Source organism: Acyrthosiphon pisum, chromosome A2, assembly GCF_005508785.2.
Source record: "Acyrthosiphon pisum isolate AL4f chromosome A2, pea_aphid_22Mar2018_4r6ur, whole genome shotgun sequence".
Lineage (NCBI taxonomy): Eukaryota > Metazoa > Arthropoda > Insecta > Hemiptera > Aphididae > Acyrthosiphon > Acyrthosiphon pisum.
In genome coordinates, this window is record NC_042495.1 from 101,976,255 (window position 1) to 101,989,496 (window position 13,242).

Genomic DNA, 13,242 nt, shown 5'->3' on the forward strand with positions numbered 1-13,242 from the left:
ATTATTATTTGACTTAGTATTTGACTTTCAAAATAAATAAAAAAAATGTTGTAAATTTAAATGATGTTTAAATTGTTTTGAGACAATATTTAGACAAATCGATAAGTCATTCCCTCAAAAGTATTATTCTCTATCTTTTTAGTCATGGGTGACTTTACTCTAAGACTACTTAAACACATAGAAAAAATGATTTTGCGTAAATTTTATTATAATATTAATTTTATATTTTATATTGTAAGTATAATGTAGGTATATGCAAAATATTTTCACCACCCCCCCCCCCCCTTGCGGCTTCTCAAGAACCGCCCCTGACGATACCTCGATACAGATAAGTATACCAGAAATAGAGAACATTTTTGCCATACATTATGATTTTTTTAAATACGTAATATTATATTATTGATGACAAAATAATTTTTGTATTTTTATAAATTACGTTTTTATGGTTAAGCATGCGGCGCGGCGCATGCTGAGCATGCCTGGAGAATTCACCTATGGATATTAGATATTACTCGTGTGTAGTGAATTTATATTATATGACCAATTATATGGAATTATTAAATGAAAACAAATAAGATAGGGGATACAAAAGTGTAAAAAAAGAGCACACCTACTTGAAGATTTGAATATCTATTGATTAAGATAATTGTATTTTATAAAAAAAGGGCAACTACGCTAAAATATATTTGAAAAAGAAGATGGATTTTTTTATTGGCAGCAGTTCTAAAATTATCATTAATGTTCAGTTAAAAATTGAAAGTGGTAAGTTGTAAATAGTTAGGTATTTTTTTAATAACAATATATATTGTTAACCAATTAATTATAACATTGTCCTAAATCCTAACATTGGATTTCAATATTTGATTAGATAATCAATATGCATATAGGAATTACTTATTTTCAGGATAATAATCATTAAGAAACCAAAACATTAAGATTTTTTCTTTAAATGTTTTTTATTGCCTTTAATAGTAAAAAAATATAAATATGTATTAGGAAGTAAAATATATAAAAAAAATAATTAATTAATAAAGAAATTAATCAATCATTTTATGAACTAAAGCTGTTACCTATATGAAAATCTTTACTGGAAAATATAACATATGAATTGATGGTTTTTTACCTTGTAATTCACATTCAAATTCATGATGTCGAACAACAGAACTTTTATATTTGTATGATCTTCCGCAGTTGTTAGGGCAAAAAAATCTTGGTTCCATTTTGTCTGAAAAATAATTGTTATTAGTTGTTAGTAGTACTTAAAAGTAAATGAAAATATTTTATTAGCAATCATAACTGAAAATTTTGCATTTGAAAATGTCATTTTATGAATAAAATATAATAATTAAGTAATTAAATACCCACAAATAATATTTTTAAATTACAACAAATAACTAAAATCGTTATTCTTTGTTTAAATATCTATTTTTGTCGAAATTAGAACTTAATAATATGTATAGGTAATAGGTATATAAATTAATGTGTTTAAATATTTTTATTGTTGTTTGTTACAAGTTAAAATTTTGATATAATTTATCAAACTGAAAATGTACAGATTATTTTTTTCTTAAAAATGTATAAAATGTAAAACTTTTATAGCTAAGGATTGAACATTTAAAACAAGGTTGCACATAAGTAGTTAATTCTGTATGTAACCGAAAAATCTGAAAAGTCTACATAAACACAGTTTTTTTATAGTTATTTGAAGTTTAAATTAGAACAAAATTACATATTAAATAACAAATAATAACAATTTTAGATGTTTTTTTGTAATTTTATAATAATTATTCAACTTACCGGCTACCGTATTAATAATAAGTAATAACAATATAAATGTAATATAAAATATCCTAGATTGACAAACCGTTCCCGCTCTTTTCGTATACTTACGCAATGATATTACAATATTATCATTAAATTCAAATTCAGAGATTCAATTGATACTCTGCAATTGGGTCAGAGAACAAGATTATTTGCTTATCCATTTAATAAAACAAATAGCAATTTCGGACCTGATATATACAATAACCTGCATATTACATACCTACTTACATTACTTTTAACGGCTACACAGTTAAAATAGAAAATTCCTTAATTTTTTAAATATTACTAAGCGTCAAGAATTTAAGCAGACCAAAGTCACTGATTACTTTCATGTACAGCAGATCTAAGATTGTCATTGAGTTCAGTTAAAAATTTAAGTAGTACCTATAAAAAGTGAATAGTACTGTAGTAGTATACTTTATAAATAAAAAACATCGTATTTAATCTAATATTAGATTTTAATATTTGATTAAATAATCAATATGCATAGGAGTACTTATTATTAGAATATATATATATATATATATTTTTTATTGAACTTAAGCACGGCGACTAAGGCCATTAGCTGTGGTAGGGGTAAGGTTGGTACGGTAGGTTGCTTATTACGGTTGTTACAGATCTTACGGTAGGTAGCAAACACGTGTATGTGTGCCAAGGTTTTTAACTACTATGAACCTGGGTGGTCACCCATCCGGGAACTAGTAGCTGTGGCCGTTACTTACTCCCAGTCACATTTCGCTACTGGTAGCAGCCAACGCGCCAAGCCAAGTCACAGAATAATAATTATTAAGAAACCAATACATTGATATTTTTCCATAAAAAATAGACAAATAAAGTAAAAAAAAATATTTAATTAATACATACAATGTTATGAACTAAACCTAAATGTTCCTTCAACTTTCTATTATATACAAATTGTTTTTGGCAAATATAACATATAAATTGTGGTCGTACACCACATTCAAATTTAAGATGTCGGACAATAGAGCATTTATTTTTGTATGATCTTCCACAATTGTTGGGGCATACAATTCTTGATTTCAATGTGTCTGAAAAAAAGTAACTAGTTAATATATTTTGATATGTGTCTTGATTGGTGCTAACTACTTTTAAAATATTTTGTTAGTAATGTAGGTATAAAAGTTTAGAGGTAGGGTCAGTGGCAAGCCGAAGTGGTCAATTTTGACGCAGTTGCGTCAACTTTTCAAAGGGGGTGGTGCCACCCCGTGACTGTGGCACAGAATTACATGCTAAAGCCTGACCTCTTGGCTCTTTTGATCACATTTTATTAACATCATAACTTTGTTATAAGTAAAAATAGGATGATGGAGGTGGTGTTAAGTACATAATTATGAAAATGCGTCATTTAAAATTGAAGTTCAGCCCGCCACTGGGTAGGGTGGAAAACGCTGTTATAAAACTTTATGTCATTATATTTTAATATAACCCCCTCCCCCTACAGGCTACCATTGGAAATTTCTGTGTACGTCTTTAATTATAAATATTATAATATTTAAAATACTTAAGCAACTTCAATACTTGCTTTGGAATGTACTATATTAACTATAGAGTATACGTAATATATATAGGTAATAGGTATCGTGTTATATTTTTATATTCCATATTTACATGATCTGGGCTTAAATTGGAAACAAAATATAAGGGTGATGGTAAATAACAAAAAATTTGCATACTTATACCTGAAGATTTGAATGTCTATAGATTAGGATAGTAAAATTTAAAAGGGGTTACGCTAAAATGCTGAAGTATGTTTAAAAAAGAAGAGGGATATCTTATTGACAGGTAGTATAGATTTAAAATAGTTGATTGAGTTCAGTTAAATATTTAAAGTATAGTATAGGTAGGTACTATATAGGTACTACCTATATACCATACCTACTTATTTTATAAATAACACAATCGGTAGATTCAAGTGTTCAAATAAAATCGGTAAATCCATAGGAGGGAGTTGGGGATCTCGTACTAAAATGCGTGTCAATTGCATACTTACGAAATTGTTGTTTTTATTAACCTAACCTAACAATGGTAAATTATATTGCAGTTTGCATTATAAAAGGTGTTATTTTTTATGTGGTAAAAATAAAATAATAATTAACTATATCTATGATTTACGTGGTTCTCGTAAGCATATTAAGAGATGGGCTCCATCGGAATTTGCCGACTAAACTACTGTTAATACTTAATATCCGCCACTGGGTAACAATATCGTTAAAAAATTAATTTTTAACATCCTTCTAAATCCTAATATTATATATATTAATTTTCGATTAGATAATATTAAATGTGCATAGGAATTAATTATTTTTAGGATAAATCTATAAGAAAACCAATAGGTACATTGAGATTTTTTTTCAATGTATTATTGCCTTTAATAATAAAAAATTAAATACACAAAAATTAAGTATGAAAAAATATAATTAAATTATAAATTAATCAAAAGTTTTATGAACCAAAACTAAATGTTTTCTCATTGTTTTATGATATGCAAATCTTTTGTTGCAAATATGGCATATAAATTGTGGTTGTACCCCACATTCATATTTAAGATGTTGATTTACAGAGCCTTTGTTTTTGTATGATCTTCCGCAGTAGTTGGGGCATACAAATCTTGATTCCATTTTATCTGAAAAAAAACGTAATTATAACTATTAGGTACCTTAGATTAAATATAGGAATATATATACATTGATGTGTTGTTAAATATATTCGTGGGTTATAATGGCATAAATATATAGTAAAACCCTTTTTTTTTTTTTTTAAATTTTTAAGCGTAATACACAATATGTATCGACTAGATACAATAAGCATATATGATGAGAGTTACAAAGATTGACATGGAAATTTGATGAAAGAAGCCACCCGTCGATGGCACTTTCCTATGAGTTTTATTAATTTAAGCTTATCTTAAGAGATCACGACACCACTTACCACTTACTTACCTAGTAAAAACCTTATTTAGTAAAATATTATATTTATATAGGTATCTCTTATAAGTATATATTATTTATATCGGGTCTTTTGTCGTAATTTGGTAATTGGGTCATAGGCGCAATTTTGGTTTTTGACTTGGAGAGGCTACACATAGGTATTTAAATTAAACAGACCCATGGGTGGCTCTGCCCTAGTGGCGTAGCTAGATGGTTAAGGGTCGCGGGGCAGTGAATAAACTAGCCCTCCGCCCTTACGAATATGATCTTTGAAAAAATTCAAAATATTCACGTAATATTGTGGGGTCCCAGGGAACTGCACAACTTTTCTCTATGATAGCTACGCCACTGCTCTGCCCCTTCACACCCCTTTTTTGTTCAAATAACTTTAAATTACATTCCCTACATTATGTTATAATATATTTATCATTTTCTTTCTCACTTACTTTCCTACATTTAATATATTATAATTATACATCTACCAATTACTAAAATTAATATTATTTTTATTAAAACAAATTATAACATTTAGGGTACCTTGATATAATATATCTTACTATTGTAACCGTCGATTCGAAATTGCAAATGTATAAAAAAAACACTAATATATGTCGAGTACCTATCGGCTATATTCTAGACAAACTGAAATGTTATTATTAATATATAGTAATTACTAATTTGTTATACTTATATTAAACGTATATAATTATGTTCTGTGGATCCGATAATCGATATATCTACTATGGAAAACACGTAAATAATGAATGGTTTAAACCTCGTAAAATAATTCTTCAAACAACGTTTACTGTATTAGTAAATTACCTAGTTAATTAATGAAGAATTTAATACTTCAATTAAAATACAAATTTTTGGAGGGGCTGAGCCCCTCCAAGTCCTCACCAAATTTCGTCTATAAATTGGTTCTCAAAATTGTTTTGATAAACTCTTGATAATTGTATGAACAAAATAGTTAATATTATATGAAAAATGAAAATTACAAATAATTATGAAAAATTTTATTTGGTCCCAAAAAATTCTAATAGGTATAGTGACTGGTATACTACTATAATATACGTTATACACTATAGAGCCTGCATACAGCCCAAAAAACTAATGATTTTACTACTATAATTTAAAAGCATCATAAGAGTTCAAGTATAGACTTGAGCTTCAGCCCCCCCCCCCCCAAATTTCAAACACTATTTACGCCACTGCATTTAAAGATAAGTATACACGCTAAATATTAAATACAAAATCGACGAGACGATATTGTGATAATTATAAATATTGTTATCGACAAACAATATCATTTAAACATATTACGGGAAAAATAAAATCTCCTGTATTGGCGATTGAAAGCTTATCAATTATCAGGCCGGCGGGGGTGGATCTGTAACAGGGAACATGTAAAATAACATATAAATGATACACAGCGTCCCCGTTACATCTTGCCAATTTCAATCGCCAATACGGTATACCGTATATTTGGCTATTTATATTTCATAGTATCGTAGCACGACGACACCCCGCGTCCCAGTATCCCACACTCGTTATTTGTTAATCGTTATACGTTAGTCACTATAGTCACTACTCACTTCTGAGTATAGACTAATCTTGTCGTGGGTCCTGACCATATTCAATACACATTATTAAATTAAACAAATAATTAGTTTTAAGAATTAAGAGCCTGAAAACAACAAAGCTAAAAAAAAATGTATTTAGAAGTATTTGAAATACTTTTTGAATATACTTGTACCTATTTGTATTTAAATACTTATTAGCAAAGGTATTTAAATAAATATTTTAATACTTTTTAACAACATTGAAGGCGGCTAACCGCCAGTTGTACCATCTCTGATTAAAGTTAACCGGAGTTTCATCGGCCGAATTTTCCCGGTTAAATATCTTTTATCAGCTGATTAAGCTTAATCGAAGTTTAACTGTAGAAGGTACAACTAGCCCTAAGTTGCACTTACTGCAGCCAGTTACGCCCAAAAAGAGTTGAATAATAATTATTTTTTTTTAAGAATTGTCACTTTTTACGGGATCAGCTAGTACAATACATTTATAAGTTACCATACATTTAAATCATAAACAACCCAGTTTGGTATTATTTATATCCCAAACATGCGGACACTATTTTATTGTTTTAGGCCTTATGGACATCGAGGAATATTGTTAGTATGACAGCCTTAGATAATTCATTTAACCATATTATTAATTATAATATATAGTTCGTATTTCGAGGTTTGTCCATAGAATAATACTCATATTCTGGATTTAGAATAGATCTGAAGAATATCGGATATATCTATGAAATTTTTTTGCGGAGCCTATTAAGTGAATGTTTTGGGGGCCTCAGATGAGGTGTTAAATTTTAATTCAATGTGAAACCACTGTATACGATAAACGATTACGTGCGAAGTTAACCAATATTTATATAATATCTTTAAGGATATTTTATTACATATTATATATTATACTACTGTCTACTATATACTATAAGTAATGATAGATTGAACTAATTTTAGCCAAAAGAAAATCGCACAATATGCATGTTATATTATAGTAATATGATGATGGCATATATCCCCCACACATTTTTACTACAGTATGATAATTAACTTAACCTACCTGTACAAAATTTAAAAAAAAATTAACTTTTTTAAAAATACATCGAATGTGAATAATCCGTGTTATAAATGTTAGGTACGCTTATATTATATTTTAGGTATACAAACAAATGATTGGTTAAAATATTACATTTGTAGAATTATAGTTTAATTTATTTTATTATAGGTTAATAGTGTAATGCTAGGATTATAATAGGCCAACATTTTTTTAAAGAACAGGAAAGACTTTGTCACCATCAATTCAATCACCAGGATTGAAGCATTATTATGATTAGTTGAGCTCGAAGGTAAACAATAATTGTATAAAAATGTTCAATAACTGACAATAACATATAATTTTATTGATATTATTAATTGTATTAACATATAAAAGTTATACTAGGTAATCATTTTACTAAAGTCTAAAAGTATTTAAATTGTAAGACGTCATTACTACTTATTATATGTATCAATTACCTATCAATTAGGTACTAAATATATCTATGAATCAGGATCACATGTCTCTTCATTAATTGTTTATCAGTACATTTTTTGTTGCAAATAAGACATTTAAATTTTGGTTGTACTCCACATTCAAATTTAAGATGTCGACCAATCGAGCATTTATTTTTGTATGAACTTCCACAGTAGTTAGGGCAAGAAATTCTTGATTCGTTTTGTTCTAAAAAAAAATGTTATTAATACAATTATTATTAAATTAAAATAATTTATCAATATAGAAATTATTATATAGCTTATATAGGTACTAGCATATTATACTGTATACTTGTATACAGTATATAAAATATGTATTGTTTTTTAATTTAATTTGCAAAACAAGTGTGCGATATAGTCGAGGACTTTTCGGGACGCTTAGAAATAATTCTAATTCTCATGTATTAACACTAAATTATAGTATGAAATAATACAATTATTATAAAATATAAATAGCACATACCAGTTTATTGATTATTTATAAGATTCATAACAATTTTTTTCTTCGATCTGGGAAAAATACGTGAATTATGCACTCGCTAGTCGCGACCCATGATAAAATACTCCGCTCCAAAATTTTGGTCGTGACATGAGGTTGGAACCCGCTACTTTAGAGTACCTATAGATAAACAGTACCAGATCTACAAATTATGTAACCCGGGGCACAATATAATATTAGCGCCTCAATGCTATATGCTTTAGGAGTTTAAAATTTGAAATTTGCGCCACTCTATGATTAGCACCCGGGGCCCAGGATCGCCCCTCCCCCTAGATCCGGTACAGCCTATAAACTTATTATAGGTACCAATATATTAAAATATTAGATATTTCATGTGTTATACATGTTATGATGTATTTTATACCCCATTAGTATGATCAGTTCTTGAGCTTGGAATACGATTAGAACGGTGGTCCAAAAGTTTAAAATAAACGTGAGTACCGGAAGATTTAAATTTCTTATTAATTGGAATATCATTTAAAGGGATTCGTTAAAATATTTATAAAAAAGAAACGGGACTTCAACTATACCATTAATTCAAGCACTTACGTATACTTGACCAATGAGTTTATAGGTATACAATTGTACGAACATTTTCAACAACTGACAAACGAAAATAATATAGTATACTTATATATATATTTTTTATTTATCAAAACGCTTTAACAACAATGGATATTAGGGTATAGTGTGTTTACATTTATTTAGTGTGTTATAATTCTATATAGATAGTAGTGATTATTTATCGTATCAAATGTCTATATGAATCAGTAGGTACCACATGTCTCTTCATGTCTCTTCTGATTGATTATCAGTAAATTTTTTGTTCGAAATATTTGAGTTATTCAAAACTAGTTTGTATACATTTATATTAATATTTATTCAATGTCTACTACAAAATATTAAAAATAGGGAAATTATAATGACAGATTTATTTTATTTTATTACATTAGTAAGTATTTTTAATTATTTTTAAATACAGTCCTATTTTATTTTGGAGGTTCTTAATGATATAAAAAAATTGCCATTGTAAGTAGTTACCATTTAACAAGGTAGAGTACCTACCATTTAACGAATGTTCGAAGAAATGAGTAATGATAAATTATATTATTATTATTATTATTATTATTATTATAAATAATATTGACTATGTTTATTAATCAAATGTTTTTTCATATTTTCTTTTAATGCAAATTTTTTGTAGCAAATCAAACATTTAAACATTGGTTGTATTCCACATTCAAATTTAAGATGTCGACCAACTGATTTTTTGTTTTTGTATGTTCTTCCACAGTCGTTTGGACAAAAAAATTTTTGTTCTGAAAAAAAATGTCAAAAATATTAATTTTAGGGTTAAAATAATTCATTAGCATAACATATACTGCAGTATGAATCATAAATTTGTAAATAAAATATTAATATAAAATGTGTATTGTATTTAAATTAAAATGTAAAAACATGGGTCAAGGACGCTTTATAGTAATACGACTTACGAGTAGGTAGTAAGTTCAGTTGATTTCATGATTAGTCCCAAAGTGTTAATTATTTTGTGGTGGCAATGTCAGGTTTTATTTCTACGTAAGGCTATATAAGAATCGATCTGCACCAAATAACAATTATAAAGTCAGGCTATGCATTTAATGTGATTTTAGCCCTTCGCCTTATATATGTAAATATATATTTTAAGTATTTTTCAAACACTTCCTACATTTTTCTTAATCTTATTCAATATTTTATAGTAGGGCTTCAGCCTTCCCAAATCTTAAACGCTATTTGTGCTTATATGATACCGATGCAGTAATACAGATCGTGTCCCCCAATACCCAAAAATTTGAGTTATTCAAAATTAGTTTGTATACATTAATATTAATATTTATTTCATTTCTATAACAAAATATAAAAATATGGAAATTATAATGACAGAATTATTATATTACATTAGTACCTACCTAAGTATTTTTAATTATTTTTAAATACAGTCCTATATCATATTAGAGGGTCTTAAAGATAACACAAATAGCTGTTGTAAGTAGGTACCATTTAACAAGGTAGAGTACCGATCATTTAACGAAAGTTCGAATAAATAAGTAATGATAAATTATATTATTATTATTATAAATAATATTGACTATGTTTTTGAATCAAATGTTTTTCATATTTTTTTTTAATGCAAATTTTTTGTAGCAAATCAAACATTCAAACATTGATTGTATTCCACATTCAAATTTAAGATGGCGAATAATCGAACATTTATTTTTGTAAGATCTTCTACAGAAGTTTGAACAAGAAATTCTTGATTCGTTTAATTCTGAAAAAAAATGTTATTTCTACTATTTATTATATTAAAATAATTTATTAGAATAGCAATAATATAGGTAGATACTAGCATATTATACTGTAGTATGTACCTATCATAAATTATAAACATAATAATATAAATTATGTATTGTATTTAAATTAAATTTGCAAAAGAAGGGCGCATTATAGTTCAGGTCGGTCCAGTCGTGGTAGGCAGCCACTGTAATATTGTGATTACTAATTTTATATTGTTATTTTTTGAGACAATGTCAACTCACTGTTTGTTTTCTCTCTCTGGCCCACGCTCAACATAGACTAACACTAAATGCTTTTACGAAGAATCATTTGTTTATGTTTTTGAGTAATCTAAGAAGAAAATAAGTATTTAAATCACATTACCAAAACGACAATAATTTTATTACGATAATAATACTTTTGAGGGAATATATAGGTACGTACCTATCGACTATCGATTTGTCTTAAAACGATTTAAACGTAATTGAAATGTAGGTACAAATTTTTTTTTTTGAAAGTCGAATACGAAGTTAAACAGCAATAAAATATAAAATCGATATGTCATTCCTTAAAAAATATTATTCTCTATTTTTTTTTTTTTGTAATGGGTGATTTTACTCACCAGATTACTTATAAACATGGAATAAATGATACTGCGTTAATGCGTTTTGTCGCGTGGACTAGAGAGATAAATCAAATATTGCGCTGACATTTGACATCCTCTCAATTGCAACAATAAATTAACGATATCTTTGGATTGACTATTGACAAAAGTACAATACGTTGGAAGGTTAAAATTAACAGCAACAAATCAGTAGGTAGACGTACACTACAGGTACAGGTTAGGTTAATCTTACAGACTACAGTATATGTTATACTATATAATTAGGTACTTGATTATTCCACAAGACTCGACAAAATACTTGGGGATAAATTTAAATCAATAGGAAGAACACACCAGACACATTTGTCAAAGCAGATCAAAAAAAAAATGCACAAACTTTATTGGCTAAATGAAAATATAATGCTATTTCCTACATGATAAGTATGTGAGGTAAATCGTAGATATACCAACTGGCTACTATAGAGAATATTAGGTACTAGGTGTCTAGGAAGTATAACAGGTATAGGCATGTAGGTACTAGGTAGAATTATACCGGTAATATTAGTTATTACTATATATTAACCATGTTCACGTATAATATTTTTATGTATATATTATAACTATTATGATTAGGTATTTGAGATCGTTGGTTTAAATTCTATAAACATTTTCAATAATACGCAATAACATAATATATACCTAAGTACATTTATTGAAGTTATTAATCAATATTTATTATTAATATATAACATTACTTAATAATTACAAAAATGTCACTATAAATTATAGTTGCTGTTATATTCACCTGTAGACCTATTATTATATTTTACTTTGGAAAAAGTTTATGAACCAGTATCGAATGTCTTTTCATTGATTGTTTATTAGTGAATTTTCTGAAGCAAACCGAACATTCAAACATCGTTTCCATTTTACAATTGTATTTAAGATGTCGAGCAGCCGATACTTTATCTTTGTATGATTTTCCGCATAAATTGGGACAAGTAAACCTTAGTATCGTTGATTCTGGAAAAAAAACGTTACTTTAATTTACCTATTTTGTAATATAAAAATCATATAATTTATAATACAATTATTATACAGATAAAAGCTTCGCGGGTTGCAGGAGTTTTTGACCAAATGGTCATAGGCTACTCGCTATTATATTATTGATAAATACAATCTACAATAACAAGTATGAATAAGCTCTTTCCTTATACGGCCCGCACACTATTAGTTATGACGACCAACAATGGTTGATTGTAATTTATAAATAACACTTTTGGGATAAGGGGAAAAAAAGATGGGCAAGTGGGTGTCACTCTGCTGTACAGTAGGTTACAAGTGGCCGGTCACTGTAATAGTGTAATCGTGTTAAATTTGAATTCAGTGATATAATATCATTATATAAGAAAAACGATTCTGAGCGAAGACGGTCAGTCAGCCTATGATATTACTAAGTGTATTTGATGAAATTATTGTGAATAAAGTAATTTATATATTACTAGCCAATCCCATGCACTTTGGTGCCCGTAAAAAATGGCTCCTATTAAAAAATGTATGATTGTTCAACTCCTTTTGGGTTGCCACCCTGGTAAGCAATCCGACTACGTCGGATCGCGGACAATGTGCAACTAACCCACTTTGGTAGACACAATGTTCAAAAATTCAATTTGATGCAAAGTTGTACCTGATCTACCCGTATAACTAATGGCAACCAATAATAAATAAATACTAATTTCTACCCTAATTCTTATTTATAAAATACCTACACACAAAATAAAAAAGGTCAGGTTGCAGGTAACTTGAAACCCACCGGCCGTGCCAAAATAATTTGCACATTTTCGTGATTTTTACGTATTTTGTCAAGATTTGAACTAAAGTTTGGTACAGCAATTTATTAATAATTATGAAAACAGTAAAACTGCCGTAATAAAAAAAAACTGTGCG

General features: G+C 28.0%; 1 protein-coding gene across 2 annotated transcripts in view; it reads right to left on the reverse strand.

Annotated features, from left to right (window-relative positions):
* Positions 1-12,643, reverse strand: part of LOC107882181 (zinc finger protein 586-like) — a 17,563-nt gene extending 4,920 nt beyond the window's left edge. The window contains exons 1-5 of one of the 2 annotated variants that reach the window (XR_001680073.2): positions 12,101-12,643; positions 8,343-9,697; positions 7,862-8,066; positions 2,689-4,468; positions 1,124-1,225 (exon numbers count right to left, since the gene is read on the reverse strand). Coding sequence is in view for 1 of the 2 variants with exons in the window: in XM_029489263.1 (XP_029345123.1) it covers positions 1,124-1,220 (97 nt within the window). In the remaining variant the exon portion in view is untranslated. Of the gene's footprint in view, positions 1-1,123; positions 1,296-2,688; positions 4,469-7,861; positions 8,067-8,342; positions 9,698-12,100 lie in introns of those variants that run through there. The other variant, XM_029489263.1, reaches the window with a different exon arrangement.
* Positions 12,644-13,242: the final 599 nt, after the last annotated feature.